The 20059-nt window shown below is 38.9% G+C and overlaps 1 protein-coding gene and 1 long non-coding RNA gene across 3 annotated transcripts in view; one reads left to right on the forward strand and one right to left on the reverse strand.

Annotated features, from left to right (window-relative positions):
• LPGAT1 (lysophosphatidylglycerol acyltransferase 1) overlaps positions 1-20059 on the reverse strand; it is a 114826-nt gene that overhangs the window by 55708 nt on the left and 39059 nt on the right. The window contains exons 1-2 of one of the 2 annotated variants that reach the window (XM_040446390.1): positions 19349-19364; positions 18953-19217 (exon numbers count right to left, since the gene is read on the reverse strand). In XM_040446390.1, coding sequence (XP_040302324.1) covers positions 18953-19190 — 238 coding nt within the window. In that variant the 5' untranslated portion in view covers positions 19191-19217; positions 19349-19364. Of the gene's footprint in view, positions 1-18952; positions 19218-19348; positions 19365-20059 lie in introns of those variants that run through there. The other variant, XM_040446389.1, reaches the window with a different exon arrangement.
• Positions 19352-20059, forward strand: part of LOC121011748 (uncharacterized) — a 35118-nt gene continuing 34410 nt past the window's right edge. Inside the window, exon 1 of the long non-coding RNA XR_005781735.1 lies at positions 19352-19441. This is a non-coding gene — a long non-coding RNA (uncharacterized LOC121011748). The remainder of the gene's footprint in view (positions 19442-20059) is intronic.

Consider the following 20059-nt stretch of genomic DNA (forward strand, 5'->3'; position numbering starts at 1 on the left):
ACTTTCATTCATAGTCTGTCAGTTGTTAGAGCAGCCCCATAAGGCACACAAGCCAGGTATCGGTCTTACTTAAAGCTAGGGATCAGAGAAGATATTGTACGAGGTAATACGATAAGCACTGTAAACCTGACTGAAATCCAGGTCTGCTGGTTCCTGACACCAAAGCACAGATAGCCCCTATCTACGCAGATTACTAAGCATTCAACTAAAAGGGAGGTATGCTATGTTTTCATGGTATAATGAAAGCAGCATGGGCAGAAGACCTTCATTCACAGACCAGCTCTGTCCCTTGCTAGCTCCGTCACCCACACTGAATGAGTTACTTAACCTCCCACCAGTCTTTATTTCCTCACTTATTTAGTAGGACTGATATGACCTCCCTCTGAGGATGGGTTTCAGTATTTAATTAAGCCACGTGAGAGCACTTGCTAGAAGGTCTAGCACATCGTACTCCAGGTAAGTTTCTCTTCTCACTGGAGGCATAATCAGTTATATATGGTTTGCACAGAAGTTAGCCTCCTTGATACAGAATTCAGTAGAAAGGCTTGGGAAAAACTTGGCTTTTCTTTTAAAATAGTACGTCTTATCAGAAGATAAAGAGTTTCTAAAGGAAGCAGAGAAACCAGCTCAAAAAACAAACCCTAAAGAATCTAAGGCCATGAGAAGAAAACAACACCATTTCAAGATTCAGTGGTAATAGCATGATGAATATAAGAACATGACATAAGAGGAGAGGGGTGCCTGGATGGCTCAGTTGGTTAAGTGTCTGACTCTTGATTTTGGCTCAGGTCATGATCTCACGGTTTGTGAGTTCAAGCCCCACGTTGGGCTCCACACTGGCAGCGTGGAGCCTGCTTGGGCTTCTCTCTCTCTTCTCCTCTGTCTCTGCCCCTCCTCTACTCGTGCTCTGTATCTCAAAATAAATAAATAAACTTAAATTTTAAAAAAAAGAATATGACATAAGAGGAGAGAATAGGGACTAATAACTAGAATACACTGTAGGTGTAAGGTGCTTCTCACTGAGCAAAGAGTTTAAACCTGGAGTCCATGGAGTCCATACATGGACCTCAGAGTTGTGAACCCTTTGAAACTGTAAAACTGTGAGCATGTGCAAAGGTGCTATGGTAAATCCAAAAATGCCCACCCTCCACCCCACAAGACATCCACATCAAATCCCTGGAACCTGTGAATAAAGGATCTTGAGAGGAACTTATTCTGGGTTATCCAGATGGCCCTAAATCAATGATAAGTGTCCTTATTACAGACACACACAGAACACAGAAGAGGCAGCAATGTGACCCCAGAGGCAGAGGCTGGAGTGATGCAGCCATAAGTCCACAAATGCCTACAGCTACCAGAAGCTGGAAGAGGCAAGGAATGTCACCTGGAGTCTCTGCCCTTTTGGCACCTTGACGTGAACTTCTGGTCTCCAGAAATATGCATGAATAAATTTCTGTTGTTTTACATGCTTCTGGAGTAACCTGCCATGGCAGTCATAGGAAATTAATACAGGTGCACTGTTCTAGGGGGTGGGCCCATAACTTTTATCAGACTCTAAAAGCAATTCTTATGAATCCCAGTAGGTAAAACAACTACTACTGTAGAGGACAGAGCAAAACTGTCTATAAACAGATGAACCGGAAATTTTTTAAAAACCTACAAAACAAGTCACTACTTGGATATGGTCCCATAGTTGGTACATGTTGAAGTAAGAAAATAAGAAGCTGTCCTCTGGCATCTAATCCAATATCCATTTCATTAGCTCTTGGAGTTTAACCCTACAAAATTCATGAAAGAACAGTGACTCCCAAACAACTAAACAGCTTATTAAAAATACAGGTTCCCAGGTTCCATCTCAATGTACTGAATCAGAATCTCCAGGATGGAGGAAACACACATACCTAAAGCTCCTCTGATAATTCAGATGTGCAGACAAATTTGGGAACTACTGCTATAGGGCAGGGGTCAGTAAACCTTTTCTGTAAAGGGTCAGATAGTAAAGATTTTAGGCTATTAAGGCCAAGAGGCAATATTGAGTATATTACATAGGTATTTCCATAACAAATTTGTTTGCCAACATATTTCTACAAATTTTTGGTGGACAAAATTAAAAATATAAAATTGAATACAACTTTTGCAATACAAGTCTACAACAAATAAGAACCACGGAATTCTCTCTTGGGAGGAAGTAACATTTCACTTAATTGGGATTCAAAGTGTTTCCTATCAGACTGACTGCAAATGGTGGTGTGTAAAAAACAGGATCTGGAGATTTACAAAAGGAACAAGTCATGGGCTGGATTTGGCCCAAGAGCTGCAGCCTGGCCCAAGAAAGGTAAAAGGAAGAAGAACTACAACCCTGCCCTTAAGAAACTGACAAATTAAAGAGACAGGAACAGCAAAAGTAAAGCACAGTGAAAAACCTGAAGCGGAATTCTGCATGTTTTATTTGTGGGGCAGTATATCCTAACTGTTTCAAACACAAACGGTCTTCATTAATGTCAGAAAATATGGCAGGTATCTATACAGTAGTTCTTCTACCACTGAGTGAAAATCTCCATAACAAAAAGCAACAACAAAATGTCTATGATGCTTTTAAGGGATTTATTAATTAAAACAGCAGCTACATATGTTTGGAAAATATTAACACATATGTACAAGACACATCATTTATTCGTCCACAGACAGCGCTTAACAGGCATATGGATTCTTGACCCTGAGAGAGCTCTGAAGCAGTGCAGCCCAACAGGTTGGAACACAATTACAGAGTAGATGGCAAAGTGGTTCAGAAAGTTAACAGTGGAGGCTATAGTGGGTGGAGGAGGGGGACTGTAGCCGGCGCGCCAAGGGCACAAGGGGTGAAAGCGCCTGGTGTGGGGATCCCAAACAGACCAGGTCCGTTAACTGGCAGTGACAAAACACAAAGGCAGAGAGACGAGTGGTGGTGAAGCAAGAAAGGAATTTATATCAGGGAGGCCAACACCAGGAAAACAGCGGACAGTCTCAAAGACTGTCTCCAAAATGTCGAAAATACTTCCAGGATTACGTAAGGCAAATGTGGGGCAAAGAAGGGTAGGTACGTGCAGGTAGGCAGTGAAGGTTAAATTGATCATCCTCTTGGGGTCAATCGTGGATGGGGGTCTTGCTGGCTCAGGGCAGTCTTTGTTGCTTGAGGGCGTAATTTTGGTTCCCCTCGGGGGATGCTTTGCCCTCAGGGTCTTCTGCCTGAGCCAAGAGATAAGCTAGAAAGAAAAACCCAACTAAAAAGTTTGAGGTCAAAAGGGAGGAAGCCAAAGTCCTCTTTCGGGATGTCAGGGGTTTACGTAAGTAGGTAGAAATTTTCAAGAAAACTGAAGAACAGATTTGAGGGTGTTCAAACACACACACATACAACCACAGACCCAAAATGATTGTCATTTAGACCTAGTTCTCAAACTGGTGCCTAATATGTAATCTAACTGCAGTTCCAACCTCCCCCAGAAATGTAGTCTTAACCTGGTCAGCCAGGAATTTTTCAGTCTGCACCAATGAGCCTGTCACGCACTCTGGGTTCTCTCTATCCCCTAAGGAAAGATGAGGTAATGTGCATAAGACACCTTGCCTTTAAAAAAAAAAAAAAGAGGGGCGCCTGGGTGGCTCAGTCGGTTAAGCGGCCGACTTCGGCTCAGGTCATGATCTTGCAGTCCGTGAGTTCGAGCCCCGCGTCGGGCTCTGTGCTGACAGCTCAGAGCCTGGAGCCTGTTTCGGATTCTGTGTCTCCCTCTCTCTGACCCTCCCCCGTTCATGCTCTGTCTCTCTCTGTCTCAAAAATAAATAAATGTTAAAAAAAAATTTTTAAAAATAAAAAAATAAAATAAAAAAAAAAAAAAGACAGCTTGCTAGGAACTTTCTTGCCCTGCCCCTCCCCCCCAACTACAAAATCGTCCCATTTTTGTACAAATCCTGGGAACACCTCCCTACCTACCAGATGGGCTGCTGCTGACTCACAAATTATTTAATAAGGCCAATTAGATCTTCAAATTTACTTGAACTTTGTTATTTAACAGGGGAGAGGAAGAACATCAATGAGAGAATGAAGAAGGGTTGAGGGAGAGCAGCCTGAGTAATAAGAGCTCAGAACGGACCAAATTATGGAGACGCCGCATCACCATCTGTCTCTGCCACCAGAGCCAACGGTTAAGTGCTTTCCATGAATTGTATTGAACCCTGGTAAGTATGCCCTCATTCAATCTCCTCTAAGAATAGTTTCCTAAACATCTGAGTTGTGTAAGTAAATGACCATGGTTTCATCATGAACTACTCTAAGTGGTTCAAAATCTAGACTTTTCCATCTTAAAAAATTTAAAAAAAAATTGAAAAGCCTTCTCTTGACCCAATTTCTCTCTTGCAACTATGCAACTATTGCCCTCTATTCTTTGACAGCCAGACTTTTGGTAAGTCACACGTTCATGTTTCCATTAGACCTCCTCCCATTTGTCATCACCTCCAATGCACTACAATCTAGTTTCCACTCCTACCACCTCGAAGAAGCTGCTCCTGCCAAATGCAGTAAAAGAATAAATCAGCTCTGATCTTACAAAACAGACTGTCAGCAGCATTCACCCAGCCCTTCCCTTGAAACGCTGCTGACTTCTGCCACCACATTCCTAGGGCAGGCACACCTTTGGCTTCTCTAGCCTTTCTTTCTGAGGCTCAAGCATCCCGCTCTCCCCAACCTCCAAAATGTCAGCATTTCCTCAGTCTGGTCCTGGGCCTCTCATCACTCAGTACTTACAATCTCTCTAGGTGACCTCCTTCAGCCTCTGGCTTTAAATACTATTGCTAATTTCCCAATTCTTCCTTCTAGCTCAGGTTTCTCCTGTGTGTTTTGGACTGTGTATCCATTTACAGTGCAGAGCTCCACTAAGGTGCTTCTCATCCTACCCCATGCCAAATTTTTATCTTTCCTCTCAACGTTGCCTCTTCTGAGATTCCGCATCTACCCAGCAGCTCACACTGGAAACCCTGTCATCCCTGTCACCTGCCCTTCTACTATATCCTCTATGTCCTATCGCTCAGAAACTCCTGACCATCTTCCTCCTATAAAACTCTCCAATTGGTTCACTTCTTTCCATCTCTACTGCCATCACCTAGACCAGGCTACTGTCACCTCACCCGGATAAAGTGAGAATCTTCCCAAGGGCATCCCCCGCACACCCTCACTTTCTCTAATCCATTTCCACAAAGCAGGCAGAGTACAGAATTACAAATGTGAATCTGATTCCGTCATTCCCTTACTTAAAATCCTTGAATAGTTTCCTCTTAGGATAAATTTCAAAATCCACAACACGCGCTACACGACCTCAATGGACTTGGCTTCCTCAGCTTCCCTTCATCCCCCAACCCTGCTCCTCTCTGCCACATTCACTCCATGCTGCAGCAACCTGGCCCTCCTTACTCCCACAGCCCCTACACTTGTTCTCTGCAGCCCTTTTCACAGTTGTGATCACATGGTTACCATGTGACTCCTGTTGTCTCCCACAGAAAAAGTCAACTGCAGAAGAACAGGGGCAGTGCTGTTTTATTTGCCACCGTTCCCCCACCACCAGCACAGTGCCTGCAGAGGAGGCAGTCAGAACACTGTTAAACATAAATTGCTTTGAAGATTTCATAACTTATAAACATCAACACTAGTTAATATTTCAGCTGGACTATGGCTTAAATTACTAATGATAAATTATTTTTATTTCTTGATTAGAGAACTTTATTGAGCTATACTATTAACTACACTTGAGTGTTGTCAAATGTATTTCTCAAACTATCCCATGTTAGCTTTTATTCATTTAGACATGCTTTTCCCCAGAGATTAACACAGCTGTTCTCCTAGGCATTAATATAATAATAATATTATTATTACTGTTATTATTTATAGAATAACAAATACCATGCTATTCACGTTACACTTAAGCTTCATATGAGATAAATATAACCTCCATTTTTACAGGTGGTAAAACTAAGGCTCAGATAAGTAAGTAGCTTGAAATTACACAACTAGCAAGTGGTGGTGGCAGGAACTAAATTCCTACTAACTCAAAAGTCAAGGACTTTTTCTAATATATCATGCTATCTCTAACATCACACTTACTTAGCAATATCTATTATTTGTTAAAAATACATCTGTATATAAGTATCTGAGGCCTAAAATTTCTTTAAATGATTCAGTTTTGAAATTACTGCCCTGGGGGGATGGGTAAAATAGATAAAGTGGACCAAGAGAATACTTATCATGATGAGTATTGAGTAATGTATAGAATTTGTTGAATCATTGTATTGTACACCTGAAACTAATACAACACTGTATATTAAGTATACTTCAATTAAAAAAAGTAAAATAAAAATAAAATGCCCAACTCAGTCTCTCATATACAAAAAGCAATTTTATTCCACCCATAAAAAACAGCCTGCAATTCTTATTGAAAATGACACCCTTGTTCTTTATCTATGTAATCCATACTTTATTCTACAAAATAAATTTAGCTTCCAGTTAATTTTCTTCTCTACAAGGAACTAACTTAACTTTAAAAAATGGAACCATCACCTTAAGGGAAAATGCGCATACTGATCTCTTTTTCAGAAAACTTTGCACCTGGTACATTTTGGACACACAGTTCATAGCAAACTCAAGTATTCCCAAAGGCATCTATAAAAAATAAAAACTATGTCCAAAATCCTTTTGGTTGGAATTAATCTAGATCATACTCTCTAGCACAGTATCTTACAAATTAATAACTTTACTAACTGGCAGCAGGCAGTCAATAAATATTTGATTGATCGATCACACAAGATACAACTGAAGTTCTGTTTCCTTGAGAGAGCAAACTGGAAATAGTTATTCCCTATAACCATATTTCTAAGACAACTACTAGTAAAACACATAACTAGGAAGCATCTCCTCAATAAAGAGGTAGGAAGGGGTCACTTAATAACCCAAATCTGAATACTAATTCATACTGATTCCAATCAATTCCAGTTGATTTTCAACAAGGGTGCCAAGATCGTTCAATGTGAAAGGAACAGTGTTCTCAACAAACACTAGGACAACTGGATATCCACAAACAAAAAATGAAGTTTGGACCCTTATGTTACATCATATAGGAAAATTAACTCAAAATAGATCAAAGACCTAAATATAAAAGCTAAACTCAAAAGGTAGCCTAAGTGTAAATCTTCATGATCTTGAATTGGGCAATGGTTTCTTAGATACGACACCAAAAGTATAATCAACCAATGAAAAAACAGATGGTGTAGTATACAGAATACAGAAAGAAACTTAACAATAAGTTTCAATAAAAAGACAGTAAGAGATAAATAACCCAACATAAAAATGGGCAAAGGATTTGAATAGACATTTCTCCAAATATACACAAATGGCTAATGAACAAATGAAAAAATGCTCAACATCATTAGTCATCGGAAAAATGGAAATCTAAATTATAATTACATACACTAGGATGGCCAAATTAAAAGGACAACAAAAGCCCAGAAAATAATAAATATTAGTGAAAATGTGAAGAAATTGGAACTCTTCTACATTGCTGGTGGAAATGTACAAGGGGACAGCTGCTATGGAAAACAATTTGGCAGTTCCTCAAAAAGTTAAACATAGAATTATCATATGACACAGCAATTTGACTTCTAGGTCCAAAAGAATTGAAAACATATGTTCACACAAAAACTTGTACGTGAACGTTCATCGCATTATCCACAATAGCTAAAATATGGAAACCCAAATATGCACCAACTGATGAATGTATAAACAAAATGTAGTCTATCCATACAATGGAGTATTATTCAGCCATACAAAGGAATGAAGTACTGACATGTTACAATATGGATGAACCTTGAAAACATTATGCTAAGTGAAAGAAGCCAGGCACAAAAGACCACATATTATACAATTCCATTTATATGAAACATCCAGAATAGGCAAATCCATAAAGACAGAACACAGATTAATGGTTGCCAGGGCTTGAAGGGAACAGGAAATGGGGAGTGACTGCTAATTGGCTTGGGTTTCTTTTGGGGGTGATGAAATGTTCTGGAATTAGTCAGTGCTGATGGTTGTACAATCTTGTGACTATACTAAAAAGCACTGAATTGTACATTTTAATACAGTGAATTTTATGCTATGTGAATTATACTTCAATTTAAATATATACATTATATATTCTTAACACTAAATCCATACTGATCATAGTTTAGTCCTCTGATGATTCAGAAACATCTTGATGTATTTAACTTTACAGATGTTTTTTCCCTTAAAGTGCCAAATAATGCAAGCTTCGAATTAACAGCATATGCAAAACATGTCTTATGTACATGATTCACAATGGTTTCTTAAAGTTTAATGAGTAGAAAAAAAGTTTACAGAAGGTGCTATGCTAGCAAACTTTATCAGATCTATTAAACCCTAAGAAAAAGTATAACTTCATAACTAAAATTTATGCATGCTTTTTACAATACTAGTTTTTAACTATCTTACTATAATTTAGAGATACAGAAATCAACTGGGCTTGCCTTGTTCTTCATATTTCAAAATATGAAAAGCAAAGGGAAGGAATTTTAATAATCTAGATTTTATACGATTATATTCAGAAGATGAAATGAAGGTTCTATTAATTAATGAGTGTACAAATAGTAGGAAACACTTCACTAGCTTAGAAATATAGTACATGAATTGAAAAACCTTGTGGCCACAGTTCTTACTAATGGCACTTCATTTTTTAGTTCCCATCACATGCCTCTGCTACATGAAATCCACAGCCGAGGTCTCTAACAAACTTTCAGTTTTCAATGATAGAACTCATGAGTTTATAGGCACTTGTAAGGCATATACATGCAAAACTATCAAATGCCTACCAGAAAGAGACTAGTAATTGTTATTTGAGGTTCCATTTTGTTTTGTTTTAAATGAACATTATCTATGCCTCTGGGATGTAGGCAGGTAATGTAAATGAGCAAGCAGGCCCAGAGGAAGACAAGGAAGGAGTGGGATATCTCAGGTGAACTAGAGATCCCAGGCCCCATCTAAAGGAGGTGGCCATCACTTAGCTCCAGCAAACTGCTGCCAGACAGGAATAAGGACCCAGCACAGCTGGAATTCCAATTTCCCAAGGAAGTCTTGGTTTCATTTTTTATGTTCTGTGAAATCTCCCTAATTTCAAAATGTTGAGAACTAATTTTTAAAAAGTTGAAATAGTGCAAAGGGCCAATAAAGAACATCAGCTATAGAATATGGCCACGAGTTTGTAAACTCTGAAAAGAAACTCTTGAAACTAGTTTATAACAAACTACAAATACACTATAACAGATTTAATATATAATATACTTTATATAACTAATATATATTACACATATGCTCAATATATAATGCATGTAATATATTCTAAATATACTTACTGAGGTTTGAGGAGCATGAATACAAAAGTTTGTCCATCCTTAAAGTTTTCCAGGTGATCCACAGACCAGACCCTAAAGACTAGTATTAATATTACATTTCATTCATATTCCTTACTGAATTCTTACCAAAGGTAACTCACTCCTTCCATTCATTTTGGTGACTTTTTTTTACTGCAGCCAAGTAGAAATAGAGTGGATGTCTTACCTACACTGACAAGTAGTCCAAGAATCAAAACAGTTTGGGAACCACTAGGAGGGGAAAAATTAGGGAAGCTATTTCTTGATTTTAGACAGACCTTAAAGAAAATTAATTAGGGGAGCACCTAGCTAGCTCGGTCAGAGGGGCATGCAACTCTTGATCTCAGGGTCATGGGTGTAGAGATAACTAAAAGAAATAAAAATTAAAAAAAAAAAAAGAAAATTAAGTGGTAAAACTTGTCTCCAGTTTCTAATAATCAACTAGTAGTACAACAGAATGGTGACAGAGCTATCTGAATTACACATAGTTGAATAAAAATCTTGTGTTGTATTTTCTGATTCGAACATGGGGAATTATTGACAAGAGTCTGAAAAATACACATAGCAACAAGGAAAAAGAGAAAAAAAACTTTACAAAACTTCTCTTTTAGCAAACCAAGGAGAAAAACAAATATATAAAAACTCCAAAAATCATGAGATCAGGACTGAGATCAAACAAGACTGATATCAGACAGAATCTGTGATGGGAGTGAAAAGCAGAGACAGAGACAGAGACAGAATATGGCATGTGATGAGGACTGTGGCAGATCTCCAAAAACAACAGCAAAAACGCACTTCCCTAAAGAGAAGGGTTTACGTTGGCACACTGAGGCTGTGTCCCTCCATTCACAGCCGCAAAGGAAGGAGTGGGAAGTCCAGAATTGGTGGCAAAAAGCCACCTAAATTCAGTCTGGTTTGGAGAAAAGCAGAGGACCTGTGGCAACATAGAGAAGCACACCCAGGTGCCATATGTAAAAAAGACTTTCTCTGAGGCAGAAATCTGGAATCTACCTTGGCCCTCCTACCCGTACCTCCTGCAAATAGCTGACTGTGAAGAATCCAACGCATTAAGGTACAAGGAATAAAAAGATAACTATCACAGCATTCACTTAGAGATACCGTAAGAAAAATGGTAGAAATGAGCAGCACAATGTACCAAATGTCAAAGAATGCTCACTAGAAAAATATTACACTATATAAGATAAAAATTATAACTAAATATTCTCGTATGAATTTAAGAAAATCAGTGAAGTCACTACCACTATGAAGAAAATCACAAAGCATAAATATAAGAACTAAAGGAAGAAATGTCTAGGCAACAGGAATAGTGAAAGCATGAACTGATAGAACTCAAGAAAGAAACAGAAGAATACATAAAACCGTCACAGAAATGAAGAAGAAACTGAAATGAGAACAAAGAGAGACAGTGCAGAAGACATGGTAAGAGACATTAAAGATAGAAACACACATATGAGGGGCGCCTGGGTGGCTCAGTTGCTTAAGCATCCAACTTTGGCTCAGGTCATGATCTCAAGGTCTGTGAGTTTGAGCCCTGCATCGGGCTCTGTGCTGACAGCTCAGAGCCTGGAGCCTGCTTCGGACTCTGTGTCTCCCTCTCTCTCTGCACCTCCCCTGCTCACACTCTGTCTCTCTCTCTCTCAAAAAATAGACATTAAAAAAAATTTTTAAAAACTCACACATATTAGAAAGTGTTTAAAACAATTAATGAGAAAGTGACAAATTAAAAAGGGAGAGCCAACAAATATAAAATTAGGTCGCCAAAAAAGAAAATCAAAACAAGCAAACTAAATAAATATTTAAAGATATAATTAAAGAAAACTTCCCTAAATAAAAGAGACTTAAAGGCACATATTAAAAGGGCACAGATGAGCCAGCATACACTATACCAGCATATCTTAGTACAATTACTAAATACTAGACAGAAAGAATCCTTTCAGCAGATAGGCAACAAAGATAAAATCACTAATAATGGAAAAAAACAAGCTGGCTTCACACACCTCCACAGCAACAGTGAATGCCAGAAGACATTTATATAACACTATATTACTCTAGGAATGGGTGAGCCAAGGATTTTATTACCTGCCAAGCTGTCCTTCAAGTATAAAGCAACAAAAAAATGAAGTTCTAAACATGTTGCAAGAATAATTCCCATATTGTTCCCATGATCCTTATTGAGAAACCAGTAGTGAATGAACTTCAGCCAACCAAAGAATGACTGGGGAAAATTTCTGCAAAAGTCCTTGGGTTAGCATTATATATGTATTTAACTGAAGAATTAAGACTAAAACAGAGGGAGGTAAGGGTGATAAATTTAACATAAATATTATAGGCCTTGACAATGTATAAATGCAAATAACAAAAATTGGGAGCAGGAAGTATAATAAGCTTACTGATTACCTTAACATAATAGCTGGGAGTCAACAGATAGTCTTAAAGCTCAAAAATCAAGTACTAGAGGTATACATAATATTATAAATGCAAATACTATTGTGAATAAATGCTACTGAGTATTGACTAAGATTGGGTGATGGAGAAGAGAAAGGGGAAGAGAGAAGATTTAAACAGAATTTTACCTTTGTTCCTAGAAGAGAACTAAGAGTTACTATCAACAGAGAACTAAGAACATCATATAAAGCAACTAACAAGAGAAAAATACAAACCTTCCTAAATACCACAATAACAAAAGAGCAACAAACAGTGAAAGACCTAAAATTTATATAAAACAGGAAATGGGGCGCGTGGGTGGCTCAGTCAGTTGAGGATCCAACTCTTGATTTCAGCTCAGGTCATGACCCCAGGGCCATGGGATTGAGCCTGCTTAAGACTCTCTCTTCCTCTGCTCCTCTCTCTCTCTCTCTCTCACACACACACACACACACACACTCTCTCTCTCTCTCTCTCTCAAATAAAAAAAAAACCAACAGAAAACATAAAACAAAATGCCAGAGTCCAAACAAAGCGTATCTGACATACAAATATAAATAGATTCAACTCATATTAAAACAAAGAGATTTACAAATTTACTCATAAAGTGAAAACCTAACTCCATGTTGATTACTAGACTACTTCTAAATCAAAGTAATTTTAAAAGTTTGAAAACAAAGAATGGGCAAAGAAATACCAGGCAAACAAACAAAAAGAAAGCAGGAATTGTTTTATCCAGCTCTTTTTGACTCAAGAATCTGTGGCCTTAACCACTACAAACTGCAAATACTGCTTCGTGTGTTCCTGGGTATGTGTGCATGAATGAGTATACTTTTAAAGAGAACTATCTAAATAAATTACTCAATTGTATATGATCTTTGAAATAAGACTAGATTCCAAACTTAAAGTACTGCCAGACTGCTGAATTCAAGGCATTTAATACTACTTTTTCATATAAAAATCAAAACATTGTACTGAAAATTCCTTGCCTGGATTTCTGCCCATCATGTTATGGACCTAATATCATGCAGTAACCCTTCACTCTGTTGACAATCTATTGTCAAGCACTCAAAAACAAAAATCCTAATTGAACTGTCATTCTCTGTAAGGGTAGAGATTTAAGAAAGTGCCATTTCATTAAATTTATAGTATACTACAAATATTTCTATTGAAGCAACAGGTTTTTTTTAACCTCCTGCAGAAATCCATAGCAATGACATTGCTTTCGGGTGTTAAAAGCTGTAGTTTAGTAAAGAGATTTCAAGCCTCAGAAACAAAAGGACATACAGGTAGTAAAGATTAAAAGACTCTAGGAATATTATATAAAGATCAATAATGACTCTACCCGTAGTGACATCAACTCAGTTAGTGCTTAAAGGGAAATAACTGTGACCCTCTGTGTTTGAATTTCCACAACAATAACAAAAGGAAGGTATTATCATTATACCACCCTGCTAAGTACCGACCTGGTAAGACTGTTGTAGGCATTAAATGGCCGAGACGCTCAGGACACTGCTTGGTTTAATGTGTCAATAAATGCTAGCTAGCTAATATTATCATCACAAAGATACAAATTTCAAACTGACACATTATGCAAGTCTTTTAAATCTGATATAATTACTGATTATCCAGTTAACCCCACAGACAAGTACTTCCCTAGTGGAAAAAAAAAAAGCATTTAAAGCAGCTCCGTCCCTAAGTTCCCTATTCCCTCTCTGCTACCACCTACCACCTGCATGAGATCAGGAGCCCTTCCTCTTTAATCCCATGGTAAATCTCCACTAGAGCATTATACCAGGATGTTTTCTTAGTTGGTGCACTGTCTTCCCCACCAAGGCTTCTGTGAACTCCTTAAAGTCAGCAACTATGTCTTTTGCATCTCAGCATCTCCAGGGCACCTGTTCCCACATATAATAGAAGCTCAGTAAAGGTGTGTTAAATTAACAAATGTGACAGTGTAAGAGATGGATATATATATGCATTTATGTACATGTGTGAAAAACATGATCCAGCTCAGGGTTTACATTTTGTGGACTGCAATGTGTTTGCTATCAGAGGTTTCAGGAAGTTAGGGGAAGGAGGTGCAAGAAAAAAGGAATCATTCAAGAAATACTTAAGGGGAACTCTGTGAGCTTCTGGCAAGAAACTTTACTCTAGGGTTATAAAGACCACAGCTCTACCTGTAAAGAGTTCACAGCGCTGTGGGCACTGAGCAGGTAAGGATCTCACCCCCACCAGTGAGCAGAGATGTTAAAGTTAAAGCCAGATTAAGCCATGTGACTCCCAACTCTAAACTGCAGGGCTCTTTCCACTAGAACAGTTCCTTTCAAATGTTGAGTGGGCTTATAGTAAAAAATACATCCTGTAGCACTCCCCAGTACAGATACACATTTCTGATCTTTTTATCTTCATTCTATTCTATTTCACTGTTTTTCAATGTTCAGCCTGACACACTAAATTGGCTTATGACTCAAAGGCGGAAAAATACTGCTCTAGGAGATATATTTTTAATCTCTAGAGTTTTGATGTCAGATAGAATTCCTAATAGTTTTTCTCACACAATAAATGTGTATCCCAGCAAAAAAGGTAAAACACTATCAAATAATCAAATAACCCACAAGGACTAATGGAGTCATGCCAGCTGTCACTTGGGGAATGGGGGGAAGCTAAACCTAATCTCCATCCGCTTTCCCTAAAGCCACAAATACTCAATCTGAGGGAAAGAGTGTTTTCTGGGCAGAAACAAACTGGTGGCAAGCCTCCTGACACCCCAGCTCCCTTCTGCCAGACTATGGCCCAAAGACAATTATTCTATATAGAAATTCTGGGGGCACCTGGGTGGCTCAGTCGGTTAAGCGGCCGACTTTGGCTCAGGTCATGATCTCATGGTCTGTGAGTTCGAGCCCCGCGTCAGGCTCTGTGCTGACAGCTCAGAGCCTGGAGCCTGTTTCAGATTCTGTGTCTCCCTCTCTCTGACCCTCCCCCGTTCATGCTCTGTCTCTCCCTGTCTCAAAAATAAATAAACGTTTAAAAAAAAAAAATTTAGAAATTCTGGAGCTTCCACTTACAATGAATATTTTTTAAATGATTTTGTATAAGAGACTTTAACTAAAGGTGTTTGGATGGGAAACAATAAATTTATTAAAATAAGTGAATGGGGAGTGCCTGTGTGGCTCAGGTGGGCTCTTGACCTTGGCTCAGTTCATGATCTCATAGTTCATGAGATCGAGCCCTTTGGGCTCTGCAGTGTGGAGCCTGCTTGGGATTCTTTCTCTCTCTCTTTCTCTGTCCCTCCCCCACTCTCTCTCTCTTAAAAATAAATAAATAAACATTTAAAATAAATAAAGTGAACAAAAATTGAACTATTTTAAACACATTTTATGTAAAAAAAGAAAAACACTCTGAAATTTGCCATGCTTCACTTAAATTGGGAGGAGGAAAGTGATTTATCCCAGATTTGAATAAAATATACAGAAGATCATTAGTTAAGCTAGTACCTCATCTTGTTTGCTCTCAAAATATTAGGTCAAAGACAGTATACAACTTTTACTCAACATGAGATGTTTGTACAGCATTTCCCATGAAAGGAAATGTGGTAACAACTACATCACTACCTAGTAGCAAGCTAGGGATGAACAAACTCCAATGTCCTCAGAGTTCTTTCAACAAATGTGTTCTCTTGGGGGTGCCTAGATGGCTGTCGGTTGAGCACCTGACTCTTGATTTCTGCTCAGGTCATGATCTCACAGTTCATGAGTTCGAGCCCTACATCAGGCTTCCCACTGACAGCGCAGAGCCTGCTTGGGATTCTCTCTCTCCATCTCTCTCTGTCCCTCCTCCATTCTCTATCTCTCTCAAAAATAAATAAATAAACTTAAAAAAAAAAAAAAAAAGAAATACGTTCCCCTGGAAAGTCACAAACAGGCAGAAAGACCAGAAAATCTCTTTCTCCATGTTCTGGGTCCACAGACAGTACTCCAGCTCTAAAAACACAAACTAAGTATAAGAATGTTCATTCAAGTTCTTTGACTGGCCTTGCCATTCACCATCCAAGAAGCAAGTCTGAGTTTAAAGCAGTAGTTTTTGTGACATTTGCCTCAAATTAAAAGACAATTTTAGGGCACTTGGGTGGCTCAGACGATTGAGCCTCTGAATCTTGGTTTTGTCTCAGGTCATAGTCTCAGCATCGTGAGATCAAGCCCCAAGCCCCACATCAGCCTCCACTCTGGGTGTTGAGCCTGCTTGAGGTTCTCTCTCAAAAAAATAAAATAAATTTAAAAAAAATTAAAACACAATTTTATAAGACTTTAACAAATCCTCCTATCATCCCCAAAGAAATCTGTTTAGAACTATGTTCAGAAAAATATTCTTTTTATAAAGACAAAATGCATTTTTCCTAAGAAAAAGGAAAAAGCCATACTTAGTATTTATCAGATCTATCCAATGGAACTTTCTCTGGGGATGGAAGTGTTCTGTATCTGTGCTCTCCAATACAGTAGCCACCACCCACCTAATATAGAGCACTTGAAAGGTGATTGATGTGACTGGGAAAGTGTATTTTAACGTTTTTTTTTCATTTTAATTAATTTAAATTTAAATAGTTGCATTCGCCCAAGTACCTACCTTTGGGATAGCGTAGGTTAGATAATCAACAAAAGCAGCAGAGCTGGCTAACTCACTTGTCTTAGACTCAATGTCACAATTTGAAAAAATGATATTATACACAAATATTCAATCTCCAACTTCCCAATTAACATTTCATTACTTAATATTTAAGTTGTCCTTAGAAGTGTTTTTCAACAAAGTTTGGCGATTTCTATTCTGAAATATGAACATTTTAGATCTGCCGAGCAGAATCCCTTTGGCAGTGTTCAATTTTCTGTCTGTGAAACTTAAGCACAGGGAAAGGAAAAAACTGAATCCCACCTTCCTCTTGATACAAAGGGAAGAAATGGAATACATAATCCAGACAAAGGCTAATGTAACCTCCTAGGCTCTTTCATGGGTACATCTGCTCACCAATCCCCTGCTTATGTTGCTTTAGACCCAGCTGTGGCTTTCCACAAAAGTCATTTCTACATTTGTTTGACCTCTTGATTGTGTTTCCTTATGATCAAACCCTCTCAAAGCATTCTACCTATTGGAAAACCATTTAAAATATAAACACTAAAATATTCTATATTTAAATGGTTAGAATGCAGTAGCCTGAAGAGAACAGATGCTTCAGAGAGACTAAAATATGCAGATCATGCCAGGACCACTTTCCAAGCAGGTGGCAAAAGAAACTGCGCAGTTCCACAGTCAGCAAGGGAAAGACACCACAAGAAAATATCCTCAGAAATGCCTTGCAGCCATGCTGTGGCCAAAGGTTAACTCACTTTAACTTCAAGCAGCATCACTGCACTCACTACAATCTCAAGGTCAATGCCAATTTTTTTTCAGCTTCTCATCATGCTAACCCTTAAACACAAACAAACCACACACACGGGCACAAACATTTCACTAATTTCATTGTGTTTAAGTAGAATGAACTTCTAGAACTCTAATCTATGAGTTGACTTAAAACTGGCCAACAAGTATACAATACAAAGAACAAAGTCACGAGTACCACATATCATATTTGCGGAAGCTTAAAACTACACAGAACAAAGCAATTCTAAGACAGCAGTACTTCAGGTAAGAATTCAGCACCATAGTTGAGAACTTCATTTTTTCCCCCTCTACCACTACTACTGCTACCACAAGGTCCTAAAAGAGGACTAGAAGCTCACCTACTGTACCCAAAGGGCATGGGATCTCAACAAGACCCGTGACAGGGAAGCAATGCACACACTATCCCAGGAGCTTTGGGTCTTGCAGGATAATAAATAGCATTGCCAAAAGGAAAAGACTTCATCTGGGGCAACTGAGAGCACTCTGACCTAGCAAGAGTCTGTTGGACTCCATAAAAGCTATGTGTTGTCAGTCCTTTTTTTATGTATATGGATAAAATCTACAGATGCAGCCTGGGCAGGAAAGGAGACAGAGAATTTAAAACGGGGAACTGCCATGCTGTGTGACCCCGAGAGCACCCTCATACCCTCCTCACTTTTCCAAGCTGTGAACTAGACTCTACTGACCGCAGCATCTGCAGCATGATCTCTAAGGAAACTATCCATTATAAAATCCTATGATAACAGCTTCAATGTCTAAGACAAGTGCTAGAAACCTCAATGCTTTTTTTTTTTCATCTTCGTAATTCTTAGGGAAAAAAAGTCAAATGAATATAATAAACAAAGAATTTTCACATCAGAGGCCCAAGTTCTCAAAGCACATAAGGCTTATAAAGAGAAAATAAAAATAAACGCTACTTCTCATTTAGTTCTTTAAAAGTCCACTTCAGAACAGCATTAATCTGGCTCCCCAAAATGCAGTTTAAAGGCAGAAATATAAATCTACTTAAAGACACTCAGAACATAAATGAGTTTGGCATAGATAAAACTTAATTCTTATATTTAATATTCATGTATGAGATTAAAATATAGATTCTAGTAAACAAAAGAAACATACATCACAGAAAGAAAGCCATGTTTTGCTTGACTCAAAATGTTAACACAATACTACATTAAATGAAAAAACTTATTAAACTATCTTAGCACAAATATGGCCCAGTCCTTTTTCTAAATTCCTAATGTGTTTATGGGCTAAATATGTTATCTCATTTTATAAGCCCTCAAGTCCTATATAACCCACTCCTATTCTTCTAGGTGAGCCTTGGCAGACCGGTTTGAATCAATGTCAATCACATTAAAAACATACTATTTAAGGAATTTATCAGGATGTAACTATGAAATTATACATCTGAAAATATCATCGTTCCTAAATTGGGATTCTGAAAAAAAAAAAAAAAAAAAAAACTCAATAGAATTGTTTTCTATTTATTTTTTTAATAGCCAAAACATCAAGGCGTCTTCAACCCCAAATGTAATATATATTTAATCATGGCTCCTGACTTAGGCATAACATTATAAATTGTTTCATACGCGTTAAACAAAAGTGCTCACACTCTTACCTGTATATCCAGCATACCATCCCCAAGAAGCCACCATTCCTAAAAGCCATTTATACATGAATCCTTCAATATACCAGAACCGCTTACTGTCCAGCAGTCGAAGGGGCTGAAGTACAATTACATAGCAGAGGTAGGATAAAAGAGCAACCAGGTTGTTGGCGACCATGAAGGCAAACCTCAACAGGGCTTTCACCAAGATCCAGCCCAGCCACGGAGCTTCTTCCAAAGTCACAGCCATTCTCACATGGGCGTCCGTCCTGTCTTTCTGAGGTGAAAGAAAAATTCATTTAAAAAGGAAAATGGATCATCCACATCCAAATAGTCACTAACATAGAAATCGCCTCCAGCACAAAAACACGAGAAAAATCGAGGGTCTAAGCTTTCGCGGTGTAGTACCTCGGTGATCTCTCCGGGAAATTCCAGAGGGGGACAGAGAGCGAGGGAGGAGGAGCCGCACAAGGTCAAGGGAGCTGTTCACGGAGGCACAGGGTATGTCATAATATATTTAGCAAACGATAATACTATCCCCACTAACTAATCAGTGGCCGTCCCCGCACCGCGCCTCACTGCAGTCTGCTGTCTGGACTTTGGGGAAGAAAAACAGACCCACTTGCTTCAGACCCCCTCAGTATTTCCAAACTGACGACACGAGTGAAAGGAGGCTGTTGCAGGGACACGATCCCCTTTCCCAGCTAGGAGAACCTGGGTACCCGAACCACTACCATTCCTGCACATCGATCGTGCCTTAGAACGGTCTCTCGCCTTAGCAAAACGAGTTACGCTAACAATGTTCATTTGCGGCAAAGGGGTATTTGTTTAACCTTTGACTCAGGGTGGAAAAAAAGGAGAAGGGCCTAGAAAAGAGGGCAGGAAGGTGAGAGGAAGAAAGTGGGGGCTAAGACAGCGAAAGGAGGAAGGACGGGAGTAGGGGGAGGGGAGCAAAAGCCAGAAGGAGGTGAAGGCACGGGGGGCACAGATGAGAATGAAGTCCCGGACCGGAGGGCAGGCAAGCCAGGGAGGATGTTAGAAGCGCGGAGGAAGAGGCGACGGCAGCGCTCGGGAGGGGGGGGCGGGGGCGCGGGGCATCCGCCCGCCTCCCCGGACCCG

This window comes from Herpailurus yagouaroundi, unplaced genomic scaffold (assembly GCF_014898765.1).
Source record: "Herpailurus yagouaroundi ecotype Mexico unplaced genomic scaffold, PumYag 195, whole genome shotgun sequence".
NCBI lineage: Eukaryota > Metazoa > Chordata > Mammalia > Carnivora > Felidae > Herpailurus > Herpailurus yagouaroundi.